This window comes from Ursus maritimus, unplaced genomic scaffold (genome assembly GCF_017311325.1).
Source record: "Ursus maritimus isolate PB19 unplaced genomic scaffold, ASM1731132v1 scaffold_10, whole genome shotgun sequence".
Classification (NCBI taxonomy): Eukaryota; Metazoa; Chordata; class Mammalia; order Carnivora; family Ursidae; genus Ursus; species Ursus maritimus.
Window position 1 is genome coordinate 25,891,329 of NW_024423344.1, and position 14,193 is coordinate 25,905,521.

Below are 14,193 nucleotides of genomic sequence, written 5' to 3' on the forward strand. Positions count from 1 at the left end.
TCTTTCCTAGCTTTCTTACTTTTCTTATTCTAACAAAAAAGCTTCACTGCCCACTGTAACCATTCAAAAATACATACTCACTATGATGATTCCAACAATTCAAAAGGCTTTATAAAGAAGAAAATTAAGATAAAATCATTCCAGCTCCTATCATCCAAAAATAATGACCGTTAAAGTATTTAACCTTAATTTTGGACATTTGTTTCCAATCTTTGCCTGTTTTAAACAACAGAGAAACACTACTGCATATCTACCTTTGAGCCCTTATCTTTCTGTGACACGTTCTTAGATACAAGACTGTTGAGTCAAGGATATATTATTTATAGTGCTTTTGACACAAATTACCAAACCTCTCCAGAAAGGTTGTATCTCTTTATAGTTTATGGAAGTATGGTCTTTCTTGTCCTTACTGTGATAAAGAAGAAGCCAAAAAGGTAGACTTTTATCTATGTGTCTCAATCAACAGACAACATATAAATACCCCTCTTGTATTATCTGACACTTATTCAGCCTGTCCTCTTCTATAGTTTATGTTTCCCCGAAAGCATAACCAGAGGCTGTAAAATGAAAATATGGCTGGATGCAAATGAACTTTGATTTGCTTTATTTAAATACACAGCAATTTTAAAAATCTGAATGTTTTTAAGAAGGGGCATGTGCACTCCAGTTCATCATAGTTTCTTCCATTTTACCTTTTTAAATTTCAGCACTCTGCTCACCAAAGATGCCTGCTTGGCTCTGTAGGCATTTGCTACTTTTCTTGTTAAATAACCATAAGAAACTCAAATAGTGTAAAGTAGTGGTTTGACAAATACTAATCTGTGACACCTAAATCTGGATACTCAAGGCCAGTCTTAAAAAGGGATTATTTCTTCCTAAACATTGTATCAAGAGGAATAATAAGCAACAAAGTAGGACACAAGATATCAACTGTTAATTGTTACTTGACTTAATTCAGGTTTCGCTGTATTTCCAGAAAATCATCACATTTTTCCTTACATTACAGGTATTTCAAGACCCAAAATCCTCAGCTCTTTCAGTATTTCTAATGACCTGCAGCAACATAGCACAGTGGTTAATTAAGAGCATGGCTCCAAAACCAGACTACCTGGGCTCAACAGTTGGACTGGTTAATTACTGGCTCTCTGACCTCAAGTAAGCTAACCTCTCGGTATCTTAGTTACTTCATCTGTAAAATGAGATTAATAGTAGTAGCTACTTCATAGGGTAGGTATGAAGACTAAATGCATCATATGAAGCACTCAGAACAGTGCCTGGCACATAATATGTATATAATATATGTGTGTATTGTATATTTTAATATATTTAGTATATGTAAGATGTACTTCAATAAAAATGGTTTAAACATATACAGGCAGTCCTCACTTTGCATGGTGAGACCATAAAAATGCCCATGGAAGTTGAAACTATGCAAAGCAATCTTAATAATCAATGGGAAAAATTACTGTTGTTCCAGACTTACAAAATTTCTAGCCAATACATTAAAAATTCCCAGTTATAAAGGTATGGAAAAATGAAAAAATATTAAAACTAATATTTATTAAGGACATTGTAATTTAAAACATTAAAAACATTGAAAAATGAAGTGTTTTATTTCTTTGAAAAATTTATCCAGAGTAGTCTGAACAGTGGTTGCCTTCTTCTCGTTGTTTAACTTAGGATACAGAGTGAACATCTTCTCCACGCTTGGTAAATCATCATATTCCTTACTGAGTCTAGATAACTCAAGCACTTAATAGCAGGTGTGTGACTAAGGTCCTTTTAAAACTTAAGAGTCAACGATATAGAAAAGAATAAAGACATAAGAGAGTGAATAAAGACATGAAGACTTACATTGTACTGATGATTAGCAACGGGTTTATAATTGGTTGTCACAACTTTGTCCAGTTGTTGTGATAGCCTTACAGGTTTGGAAGATTCTTCTATTTGCAATCTGAAAAATAGAAGGCATTATTAACAAACTTACTTATTAGAGTGAAACCTGAAAAGTTATTCCTATAATTCTTAATACTTAACAAATAAAAAGTAACCTCAAAAGCTATACCAACCTTAATACTTCAAAAACACACTGAGTAACATAAGCTAAACATATAAATTATCTCATTATAATTCTACAACTTCTTTCTAATCCTAGCTTGTATAGTCAAGTCTCAATTATTAAAACCAAAGAAGCTAATCAGCTTTAAATTTCTGGAAAAAAAATCTGCATGTAAAAATGAACTACCTTAAATTATACAGTATAAAATTAATCAAGTTATATATTCAAAATTCCTTTCACCTGATAAGAGATAAAGATAAAGATAGTATGCTGACACTTAGGTCTAATGGTTGCTTTATTGGACGACACAGATACAGAACATTTCCATCATCAAATAAACTTCTGTTGGACAGCACTGGTATAGAACTATTGCAGACCTCCATCTAAATTAAAATATAACTCAAAATACCACCGCTAGGGAAAAGCCTAAAACATATTACTTTAAGTTCTCTTGTTCAATAGGACAGGAACTAAAAATAATTTTCATTTAAAATTCCTTTGAAAAGCCCAACTTGCAGTATAAAAAGTACCTTTAAAAAATTTTTTTTTACTTATTCATGAGAGAGAGAGAGAGAGAGAAAGCTTCTGTGAGGGCAGGAGCAGGGGGGATGGTCACTGAGAGAGGGAGGAGACTCCCTGCTGAGCAGGGAGCCCTAAGCGGGGCTGGATCCCAGAACCCTGGGGCAGACATTTGACTGAGTCACCCAGGCACCCCAAAAAGTACCTGTTTTTATAACATTCTAATTATTTTATTCCTTGCATGAAGCTAATTATCTATTTGCCTATTTTTAGGTATGCAACACCAAATTACTCCGAAGAATTTAGGTATATAGCAACTGCTTTTTAATTTTTATTTATTTATTTTTAAATCTTTTATTTTTTTATTTGACAGAGAAAGAGAGAAAGAGAGAGAGAGAGAAACAGGAGCGTGCACACACAAGCAGGGGGAGCGGCAGGCAAAGGGAGAGGGAGAAACAGGCTCCCCACTGAGCAGGAAGCCTAATGCGGGGCTCAATCCCAGGGCCCTGAGATCATGACCTGAGCCGAAGGCAGCCACCCAACTGACTAAGCCACCCTGGCCGCCCGCAACTGTTTTTTTAAATGTAAAAGTTATAAATACTATAGGTTTTGGTTTTACTGTGATCCCCAAATTCAGTATAACCATTCCTGTGTTGAAACATAAATATTTAAATTCTTCTAATGATTTATAAATCCGTATCTATCATTTCAACACATATTATTTTAAAAAGCTAAGAAAAGTACTCTAGAATTCTCTTTAGAAACTTACTGTATATGTAACCATAAATCATTCAATGTTACTTTGCTTTTCATGAGCCAAATAAACTTTCTGTGAACCACAAAGAAAGTACTAGCAAGAGGTCTAGAAGGGGGATGTCCAAAGATGGACTTGGACTTAAACTCCTTCAGTGGCCTCTTAACTGTTCTTGGATGAAGCGCAAGCTCCTTCATGACTTCATATCCCTTTGGGATCTAGTCCCTGCTTATCTCCCCGGCTTTATCCACCATTCTCCCACATCTGCTTCAGACTGCAGCTGTGCCATGACCACGTTTTAGAAGCCTCTTGCTGGCAATCATCCAGCAAGTGTTTACTGAGTGCCTATCTCTGCCAGGCACCGGGTCAGAGGTTGGGAATGCAGCAATAAAGAAAAGACTTGTTTTAGTGGAAGACAAACATTAAACAAATGCTTATCTATAACTAATAAACTGCAGAACTAAAAAGGAGCAGGGGGCTGGTATTCTGACAACGGACTGCATGCTGCTATGAAGTAAACATTAACCCTGGTGTGTGCGGTTCAGGGTAAGCTGGAACAGGACTGCTCATGCTTTTAAGGGGTGGGGCGAAAAGACCAGGTGGAAATGACTACTCCAGGCTGAGAAGACATCTCAAAGTGACTAAGAAAGAATCAAGTGCGTGAAGACAGGTGTAGGAATGTTTACAAAAGGTTATAACTAAGCACGTATAACTCCCTGAGGGGGGAAAAAAATCTAGGGGCAGCCTGTTTCTGACCACCTCTTTGTGTTCTAATCTTAGCCCTATCCCCTACCAGAATCAGTTCTCAGGGATTTGGCCTCTCTAAATGGTAATGTATCTGTTATGCTTCCACTAAATTATCTTCCCTGTTCAATCATCGCACTCCATAATTTGATCTTATGAGACATTCAAGGAGGGAGGCATGTACTAGGCTCCTTCCTCCCACATTAAATGATTGTTCCCATTACTTCACAATTTGAAAATTCCTTGGGGTTTTCAGTTTGTTTAGGTAAGTGCGTCTTTATAAGTGGTAACTTATTCTTGTCATACTCTTACACTTGAATTTATTTGCGGGCATTGCATCCTGATTCAGGTTCAGGTGGCATACTTTCATTTCCTTTCCATTCTAGTGCAACAGATCTAAAAGCCAATGCTGTCATCCATAGTGTGATGCCATTTTTATCCTCAAAGTATCTCATCTTTTAAATTTAGAAAGGAAAACACTGAATTAACTTTTTAAAAATAAAGAGCTCATATAAAAACCTTTGTATTATGTATTTAAAACATCAATTTCAAGGGTTTTGTTTTTAACTAAAAGAGGGTATCTTATGATTCAAAACTCAAAAGGTTAACCTAGGGGCTGAAACTTATGACATTTTTAAAGAACTAAATCTTAAAATACTTTAATAAACCTCGAATAGTTTAAAATAGGCTCGTAGGGATCTTTATTTAACACAAATTCATTCAGCATAATCTCACAAAGTGTCAGAACAATTTGCAACTCCACTTCACCACTGAACAATGTACTTAATTAAACATCACTGACCTCAACATGCTTTCAAAGTCAAAGTAAGGTTTATCTGGGTTTGCACAAAATAATAAAATTTGGAAATATTTGGTTTGTAAAGCTGACCAGCAAAGTATATATAGAAGTTGTAGGCTGGGCTGAGAGCAAACGAAAAGTTTCACTGTCCTGACCACTTAAAAGAAGGGGTCATAACTTTTTCAGAAAAAATTTTAAATATGGTGTTATTTTCAAGAAACTGTAACACAAAAATCATATCCTGTGATTACTTAGGTGCAGCCAGACCTTGTTTTACCTTTGTTTTATAAACCATTAAAAAAAAATAACTAAGGGATGCCTGGGTGGCTCAGTCAGTTAAGCGTCTGCCTTTGGCTCAGGTCATGATCCCAGGGTCCTGGGATCGAGCCCCACATAGGGCTCCCTGCTCAGTAGGGAGCCTGCTTCTTCCCCTGGTTGTGCTCTCTCTGACAAATAAATAAATAAAATCTTTAAAAAAAATACTTAGTGCTAATTATTACCATCACTTCTGGACAATTCAGAATATACTTCCATCTTAGGAAGCTAGAACAATTACTGGTCTTTCTGGAATTATTATCTAAAGAGCCAATTTTATCTCTTATTTCTTCCCATCAAAGAAAAAGCTCAAAGGCTACATGACCTAAGAGCTGAAATACTAACAAAACAATAACTATAATGAATTTCTACAGACATTTAAAGAGCACTTACTATGTGCTGGAAACTGTTAAAAGCTTTATCTACATTATCTCAATCTCACTTTTTCCTTATAGTAAGCAAAAAGAGAACTGGAACTCAGATTTTTTTTTCTTTTACCCCAAGTTTCAAACAATTAACCTATAAAGTTCCTAACAGCATACAGTCTCTTCTATACAGTCTCCGAAAAGGCCATATAGCAGAATAAAACCTCTAATTAAAATATTATTGCTATAAAAAATTTAAAAAAAAAACTTCATTGAGTTTAGTTCAAAATAAGTAATTCTCCTTAACACTCATCAACCTGCCTACAACTAGCCCAATTACAGACATACATACAGAAGGGCACATTTTCCTTTTCAACACTGAAGAAAAAAAGATTCCTATTAAGTTAATGTCACGAGTAATTAGGCTACAATCATGGTCCATAATCACTCTTATCAAAATCACTTAAAGATCTTCTTCATTATACTTTATTAAGATTTATGGGAATTCCATTTTTAAATTATTTAGGATATTTCAGAAATATAAAATCCATGTAAAAAAAAAAAAAGAGTAGCATAAGCATCTCCAAAATACTTTAAAGGATGAAAAAGTCAAATTCTCTTGCTCTAAAGATATTGGCAGATTGCAGAAGAGAAGTCTACAAATTTTAGTCACTAGATCCTCCATTTACCTTCTTGGTAAGTGTAGTGCACCCCATGTAAAAATAATTCAATAAATATTTGTTAAGCAAATGAACAAATGATACCACTATTGGACAATTAAATCACAAAGGAAAAGGGCAAAACCCGTATTAAGAAATCCCACATTAATGCCTGATTTTATACATGCAGGCTATTTGCTTTAAGCAGAAAACCCTAAGACACACTGCCTCGACTACTTTGGTTATCAACTATAGAATTAAACAACTACAAAAAAAAAAAACACTGAACAACAAATGTTTCCACCAGCAACTGCCAATGTAGGAGTCATTTCTGTTAGAGCTGCATTTGATTGCAATTTATGCTATTCTTAAAATGACAGGTTTCACAAAAGAATGTGTATTTTCTTAAGATTTTGATTTCATTTTTAAAGGGAAAAGTAAAGCAGTGAAAGAGGTAAATAGTGCCTCCAAGGGGAAGAAGGAGGCTGACATTTTGCAGGATGAGAGAAAGAAAGGTCTCAAGGCAAGGAGAAGCAGGAGTAGCAGTGGAGCAACGGAACTGCCTATGAGCGAGAGCACGTATACTTGGCCCAAAGTCTGGTAACAAAAGAGAAGTTTCAGAGGAAAGCCTAGCTTGGGAGCAGGCAGATAGAAGGCTGGGGAAAAAGGCCAGGTGTGGTAATAACAAGGTGCCTGTGGGACTGATTTACTAATATGAAAGGTTCTGGTAACATCTAGTTTTAACACAGTCCACTTATAAAGAAGTTTCAATATTCTGAGAATAGGACAAAGAGAGCTTCTTAGAGGAAATGTAATAGTAGTATAAGTTAATCTATTAGAACGTGGATCTGAGCGGCAATGAAGAAATTTTACAGATTGCAATTGACCAGTAACTGAATTATATCCTTATCTGGCAGGGCTATTGGAAGGATTAAAGATAGCAAATACGAAATTAAGTAATTTAAGTGTCTCCTACAAATATTTATTATTTGTAAGCTTCATGAAAATAGGAACCTTGCTCACATCTCCAGGGCCTAGAATAGGCATGCAGTATAAATGTGTTGAATAAAGGAGAAAATAAAAGATGAGAAGAATAGTTTTAGGCTGCATTCAATGGGAGATGGCAATCTGGTTGTCAAATCGTAAGATTTGCAGCAATATACGCTAACATTTAGATCTGGCATTTGAGAGAAGAGACTGTAAAATATATTAAGGATTAATTTGCACTCTGTAGGAAACAGACTCTCCATATCTACTTGCACTGCCTAATACGGTAGGCACTAGCAATATGCAATTATTTAAATTAATTTCAATTAAATTAAAACTTAGCTCCTCAGGCACACCAACCACACTTTAAGTGCACATTAGGCACATGTGGCTAATGCCAACATATTGGACAACACAGATAAAGAACACTTCTATCACTGCAGGAAGTTCGACTGGAGAATGACAAACCCAAATACCTACAGGAGCTTGTCAAGTAAAGTTGGAAGTGCCAGTGAGAGATGGGGGCCGTGGTGAACTGGAAATAGAGCACGTGCTCCATCCCAAGCGGGCAGTAAGTCCTTAGCACTTACTTGACTTTTAGTCTGTAGGAATACAAGCACAGTATTACCAGATCTTCCAATTACTCAAGAAAATGCAGAGTCATATTTTTGTGTGAAAGCATTTATTTAAACACTGCCAACTAATTCAATTTTTATAAAGGGCAAACCTCCACCCCCCCCTCCACCCCCCCGGGGGCAAAACAAAAATAACCCCTCAGTACCAAAAAACATATACTAGCGATACTAGGTCACTAGTTTGCAGCCCTCTGAACTCTAGGCCCCAGGGGTTTTGTTTGCTTTTGTTTTAAGCAAAGCAACAGCAAAGAATTAAGAATTATTACTAGAAGCAGGTAAGTCATGACACAAATGTGTAATAACCACTTGAATCAAGACTCTAGTTTTGTTAAAGGACCAGCAATTCCCTCCAACTACAATCCCATGCTCCTATCCTAAGGAGAATCCCTGAGCTGGCTGATAGGCTCTCCTAGATTGTTCTTAGGGGAGTGCATTCCAGCCAGTAATCAAACTAACAATCAAAAAATATCTCCTAAACCATACAGAAATTAGATAGTTTTTGGCTCTTTATAAAACTAGCAATTTCATATGATTCAACCTAACAGCTCCCACTAAATGAAAGACTTAACTCTGAGCTGAATTCTTCTACATGAGAATAGAACTCAAATTGCTAATTAAGTCCTAGCATAAAGGTGACTTGCCCATGATCACAGCTTGTCAGAAGCAGGGGGAGGGAGGGAGATTCAAGATTCCTTGGCCAGTGCTCTTCACTTATACCATAATTACATCTTAAATATAATGAAACAATCCAGATGTCTCAAGTTGGTAAGTATATATTTACTATCCCAATTAAAAATATTTATAGCTATTTGAGAAAATATACTATGTCCCAAAATATGTCCATTACATTTGCTAGCAAGGTATTCAGAAGGGGCCTACACTCAGCAAGTGAATGACTCACACCTGGACTCTGCTTTCTCCTAGATTCTTGATAGAAACAACAGCCACCAATAAGTTTTGGGTATGTGTTGAGTAAGGTAAAATAAATGACACTTAGTGTAATGAAGACATTTGGTAAGGGTCTTATTCTTGTTTTTTTTAATTACTGCCTAATTTCTATTTTTCCCTGAAACACTGTTAAGACTGTCAATCTATTACCAAATTTTCACTTCTCCAGGAAGAGTGTGTCACCAGCATTTCAGAGAGTATCTATCTCTGCTAGCTAACCAACACAAAATCCCCACTCAACAGTCCAAAATATAAATCTTGGTTCCTGCCAAAACATCATCATTATCTTACATAGTTTTTTACATATCTTACAGAAGGCTTTGTTCAAAGAATTATCAATTCTGGTCACCTGCAACTTATCCATTATAATTTTTTTCCCTTAGTCCAAGTCAGGTACGCTTTTTTATACCATCTCATGAAAGCAAATTTCTTTTCACCTTTGAAAGCTTGGATTCCAATTTAAGTGTGTGTGTGATGGAGAAGGGGAAGAAGGAGAGGGGCAGGCAGAAAGAGGGGGCAGAAGGAAGAGATGGCATTTATTGAAAGAAACCCTTTGCTGCTTAACTTTTCCTGTTAATCAGATACTCTAGTCACTATTTTAGTATAGGCATAAAGTAGAAGTACATGAACGGAAAAAAGGTTACCTAATCAGGGACTGTTTATTACTTCTTAATAACATGACCAGCTAGCTATTTTTCCTATGCTAGAGATGAAATTATCCTAAACTCCAATGGATGATGAGTGACAAAAATACTTAAATTTCATTCTCTAAGAAGTTTTCATTTTATTTCCCTTCTCCAAATTCCAATCAAAATAAAAAGCCTAAATAACTTGGTATAATTCCCAGGGGTGTGGGCGAAAGCTTATCTATCAAAAGGACCACTAATATTTATAACTCAATATTCAAAAGAGCAACAAAGAACTATGTTTTGTATTCAGATTCATGCCAATATTTTGCATTAAAAAATCAGAGATTAAAAGCAAACCTATGGCATACTGCAAGACCTTACTTAGTCGAGAAAGAATGTACCATACCATGCATGATATGGCAGGGTCCAAAACCAGACTGATTTTAAGTTCCAGTCCTACCACCGTGTATGACCTCGGACAAGTTAGTCAACGTCCTTAACACCCTGGTGCCCTCATGGGAAAAACTGAGGATTATAACAACAGAAATAAGGGAGATGATCTTTATAAAACATTGTCCGTTAATGTATATTCAGTACACTGTAGCTATTATTATAATTATTGTTATTACTCAAGTAGCCACACTGAACAAAACTGTATGGGAGTTATTTGAAAACAACTTTTAATAATTATCTGGTTTACCAATTGGATTTTAAAATCAAGACTTCTGGAATCTGTGTTTACCCTTTATTTATTCTGTTAGGTGATATCTGGCTACATCAGATTAAAAGCACTTTCTCTGATCTCCTCTGATGTTTTCAAGGATAAGAAAATTTCCTCTTAAATGCCATTCAACAGCAGGTAAAACATGTAATGCTCACAGAAGTGCTAATTATAACTAATTATAGATTTTTGTTTCCTAAAGGATTCTTTGCCCAACACTTACCTACACTGACCCTCATGAACTTTTGCGTATGCAGTGGGTTAACTTAGCACTTAGAAATATTCTTGACACCACCATTTTACTCAAGCAACTCAGGCTTCACCATCCATTTCTTTTCCCAGATTACTTTCATAAATGGAAAGTGAGTTTTGCCTAAGTACTAATTCCAGAGGCTCGTGCCGCTTAAACTTTCCCACCCAGCCAAGTAATGGGCTCCAGCCTTCTGCTTCCTTGCGGATTCCCCACATAGGAGAGTCCACAGACTCCCACGATGACGTATGACTCAGAGGAATGACTGGATGAGAGAACTGCAGACCAAGCAGTCACTGTGGCAGTTCAATGTGATCTACTGGGGCTGGCAAGCCCTTGAATATTCTCGAATCACATCATACACATCTTGATTGAAAATACTTAAAAATATTTAATCAGTAGGATATGAAAGCTTTCTTTTCCCATCAAAGAGTGAAATGTATTCATTAATTTAAGGCTGCAATTTGATTTTAAGAGATTCAAGTCTCACACACGTTTTACCTTTGTGGATAAAATTCTTTAAAGACTAAAAGAGAAATTGCTAGAAATTACCATCAATATAATAACTCAGTTTCACAACAGAAACACTAATGCTTATATGTTCACCATTTTGAGAAAGTGCTGAGAATAATTATTACACTAAGATTTCCTATTTTCACAATTTTATCTGCTCATGTTGCCAGCCCTCTCAATAGACATTCAACTTCAACTACTTTTTTGGAAGCTCCCAAAACTGTTTATCCACTGACTGATAAATAGGTTTTGGATCTGCTATTATTTGGTGGGGAATTATACAACACTGACATAAAGTTACCTGGCCATCATGCAAACTTTCTTTTACATAAAGCCTATGGACAGATTTATTAAGAAATGAATATATCATTTTGAAAAAATACAAATTCTTTTTCTTGCTATTAGCAGAGGGAAGAAAGCATTATAGAAATGTTTTAATTTGGGTTTTCTAAATATATAAAATACTATCTGGTTCAACTTAAACCTAGGATTTTCAACAGCTGGTCTCAGTACAAAGACAACAAACCTGGCATACAGGGAAAGGGTTTCTAAACAACATGGGGGTGAAAATAGTCCTGATGCTTTACGGATTTAGACTCTGTATGTTATTTTATTTGCACTGGTAGCTCTACTTGAAAGCAGCTTCATCTTTTAGTCATTCATTTTATAGCCTATAATTCCTACAAAATGTTAGGGTTATCAGACTATTCTTCATGGAGCTCCAGTCAGTCACAGAATGACTACTACTATGGGCCCAAAAGAAATGTATCAAAATGATTTCTATACCATCAACACGCATGGATGGTACAAATTATTAGATAGGCTACTTGGCCATGATGCATATTTGAAAGTGATGGACAAAATTCACTTCATTTTGCTAACCTTTTGATATGATAATCTGGGTCATTTATTTTTCTTAAATGTCACTTTGGTAGACATCTCTGATGAGGCCAAACACCAGTAAGATGATGATGAGGATGAATACCAGTAAGAAAGCATTAACTCCGTTATTTTTTCCAGTTGTGATAATGGTTTTATATGAAGCTCTTTTCCCCAGTTCCCTCTAGTATTGCTAGCTGAAAGCTAGCTGTGTCCATGGAACAGTCCAAGGTAACACACTCAAATGGCAATGGACCCTACGACTTTGGTCTTGTAGCACTATCCATTCAACAACTGTGCAAAAAATGAAAAAATAGGTACGTATGTATGTATGTATATGTACATATATATTTGGATGAGAACATTCTAAAACACACATATGTTATGTTCCTCCCAGTTCAATATTTAGAGCCAAGAAAGAAATTAATAGGATTTGAGCTTGCTGTATTTTTATACAGATCAAAATGAGAATATAGATGACTAAAGGGAAGTAGGCGTCTGTGGGTTTAATTCATACACGAGGTGGGGGTTAAAGTATGGAGTATGTTTGATAAAAGCACTTTAGATGTGAAGTGAACTTGGTGGTTTAAATGAGCCTTTACATATTTTATAACAGATGGTACAGCAACAATCTTTATATCATTTAAGATTAGATCCGATTCTTGAAACTGTGAACTCTATCACCACGAACAGGCTATGCTATCTTCTCCAAATAAAGTATTTTATACAATGTGTATTTTCTGTAAGGTACATGTAGTTCACATTATGTGAAATCTGAGACACATTTTAAAAATGAAAATAAATTAGTGTAACTGTTACTTTAAGTAGTGACTAAAGGAACTTAAAGTGAGTGTGTAGAAGGGGAAATGAATGAGGTAATGTAGTTCAAAGAGGCTGACCTAACAGAAATTAGACAATAAAGACTGGAAAAATGACTGTGACAAGAAGTACTTTCCAATTTTCATACTTATTATACTATAAATTGAAGGCTCATAACCAGAATTCTTTAAAATAGTTTAAAGCTAAGCACCCAAGATTATCAAGCAGCCCCAACTGCTAACCTTCTGATCAATTTCTTTGACTCCTAAAAATATTTAGGCTAGGGATTAAATAAGCTGCTTATGGTGACAGAAGCAATGTTTCGCTAGCCAGCCACTGTGATATATACTGCAAGTATGAATCATTCTTCCAAATTAAAATTTCTATGATCCTATGACTACGTGATGGGTGCCAACAGAATACACCAGTGGGATCAAACAACTTCTATTCAGCAAATTTAAAAATTCCATTCTGCAAAATTCCAGTTGCCTCTGAGTAGAAATCAGAATTATTAGCAGCATATCATGTCAAACTGTAGGAAGCTACCCAGGCGTACACTAACCACGACACTGTTGCTATGGTGACTAAGCAAATATAGCAAATGGCTACTTCATTAGTGACTCCATGAAAGTATAAATGCTGGAATAATGGATGGGAAATGTCTGACGGTGTGTGGCCACCAATGTGTGCTGAGATTCAGAGAGAATTTTTGAAAAGATAAGGTGAATTTCAATATGCTGTTTAGCAACCTTTGAAAAATTAAGGAGAGAGATTCTGGTGCTAATTAAAACCAAATCAAGCCCGAAGGAAAAAAATTACAGAAAGAGTGGTAAAGGCTCAAGGGAGCGTGCTCCATTTTAGAGCAGCTGCTGTGATACTGATATTGATATTAGAGACTGCAAGTCATTTAGACTGTCCTAAAGGACAGCAAAGAGAGAAGGAAGGGCTCCCTATCGATTCACTGCTTCACTCTCCACTGTGAATGGGGTTTCAGGCCATATGGTCTCCCTTTCTCTACATCAAGAAGATGAATAGAGGGGTTGAAAGAAGAATTCTGCACATGCTTCAACTCTGAAGAAGTCAAACTTCACGTTCAAGAATGACAATGAAAGCTGGATATAAACTTCAGTGGTACAGTGACGAAAGATCGATGCTAGAATCAGACTTCTCTCAAAGAAGTTAACTTTATCTAACAATCCATATAACTCTTGCTCCAACCTCATAAAAACAAAGGCTAGAAAGTAAAAAAACCCCAAACGTAGTCTTTTTCTCATACATTTACACTGTCACTAAGAACTTGTAGCTGACACAAACTATATAGGAACTAACCAAAGATATGCTCATATTTTAGTATCGACTTAATATTATTATTTATATAAATATTATGTTAATATTGTTAGTTATAAAAATGTCAGTTATGTTCTTATTATGTTAGTTATATAAATGATGCTAGTTACATTATGACCTTTTGATGACACATTGCCCAACAATAAAGTCCTAGCTCAAAGTAAGGTATTATAGTTCCAGGACACGTAGCTAGTTAGGTACAGCATACTGCTATGGAACACTACAGCAGTTCAAGATGCACAGGTACACTG

At 35.8% G+C, this 14,193-nt stretch overlaps 1 protein-coding gene across 1 annotated transcript in view; it reads right to left on the reverse strand.

The window, feature by feature from the left end:
- Positions 1-14,193, reverse strand: part of GTF2F2 (general transcription factor IIF subunit 2) — a 132,496-nt gene that overhangs the window by 25,161 nt on the left and 93,142 nt on the right. Inside the window, exon 6 of the mRNA XM_008706829.2 lies at positions 1,855-1,954. Within this exon, the coding sequence (XP_008705051.1) occupies positions 1,855-1,954 (100 nt within the window). The remainder of the gene's footprint in view (positions 1-1,854; positions 1,955-14,193) is intronic.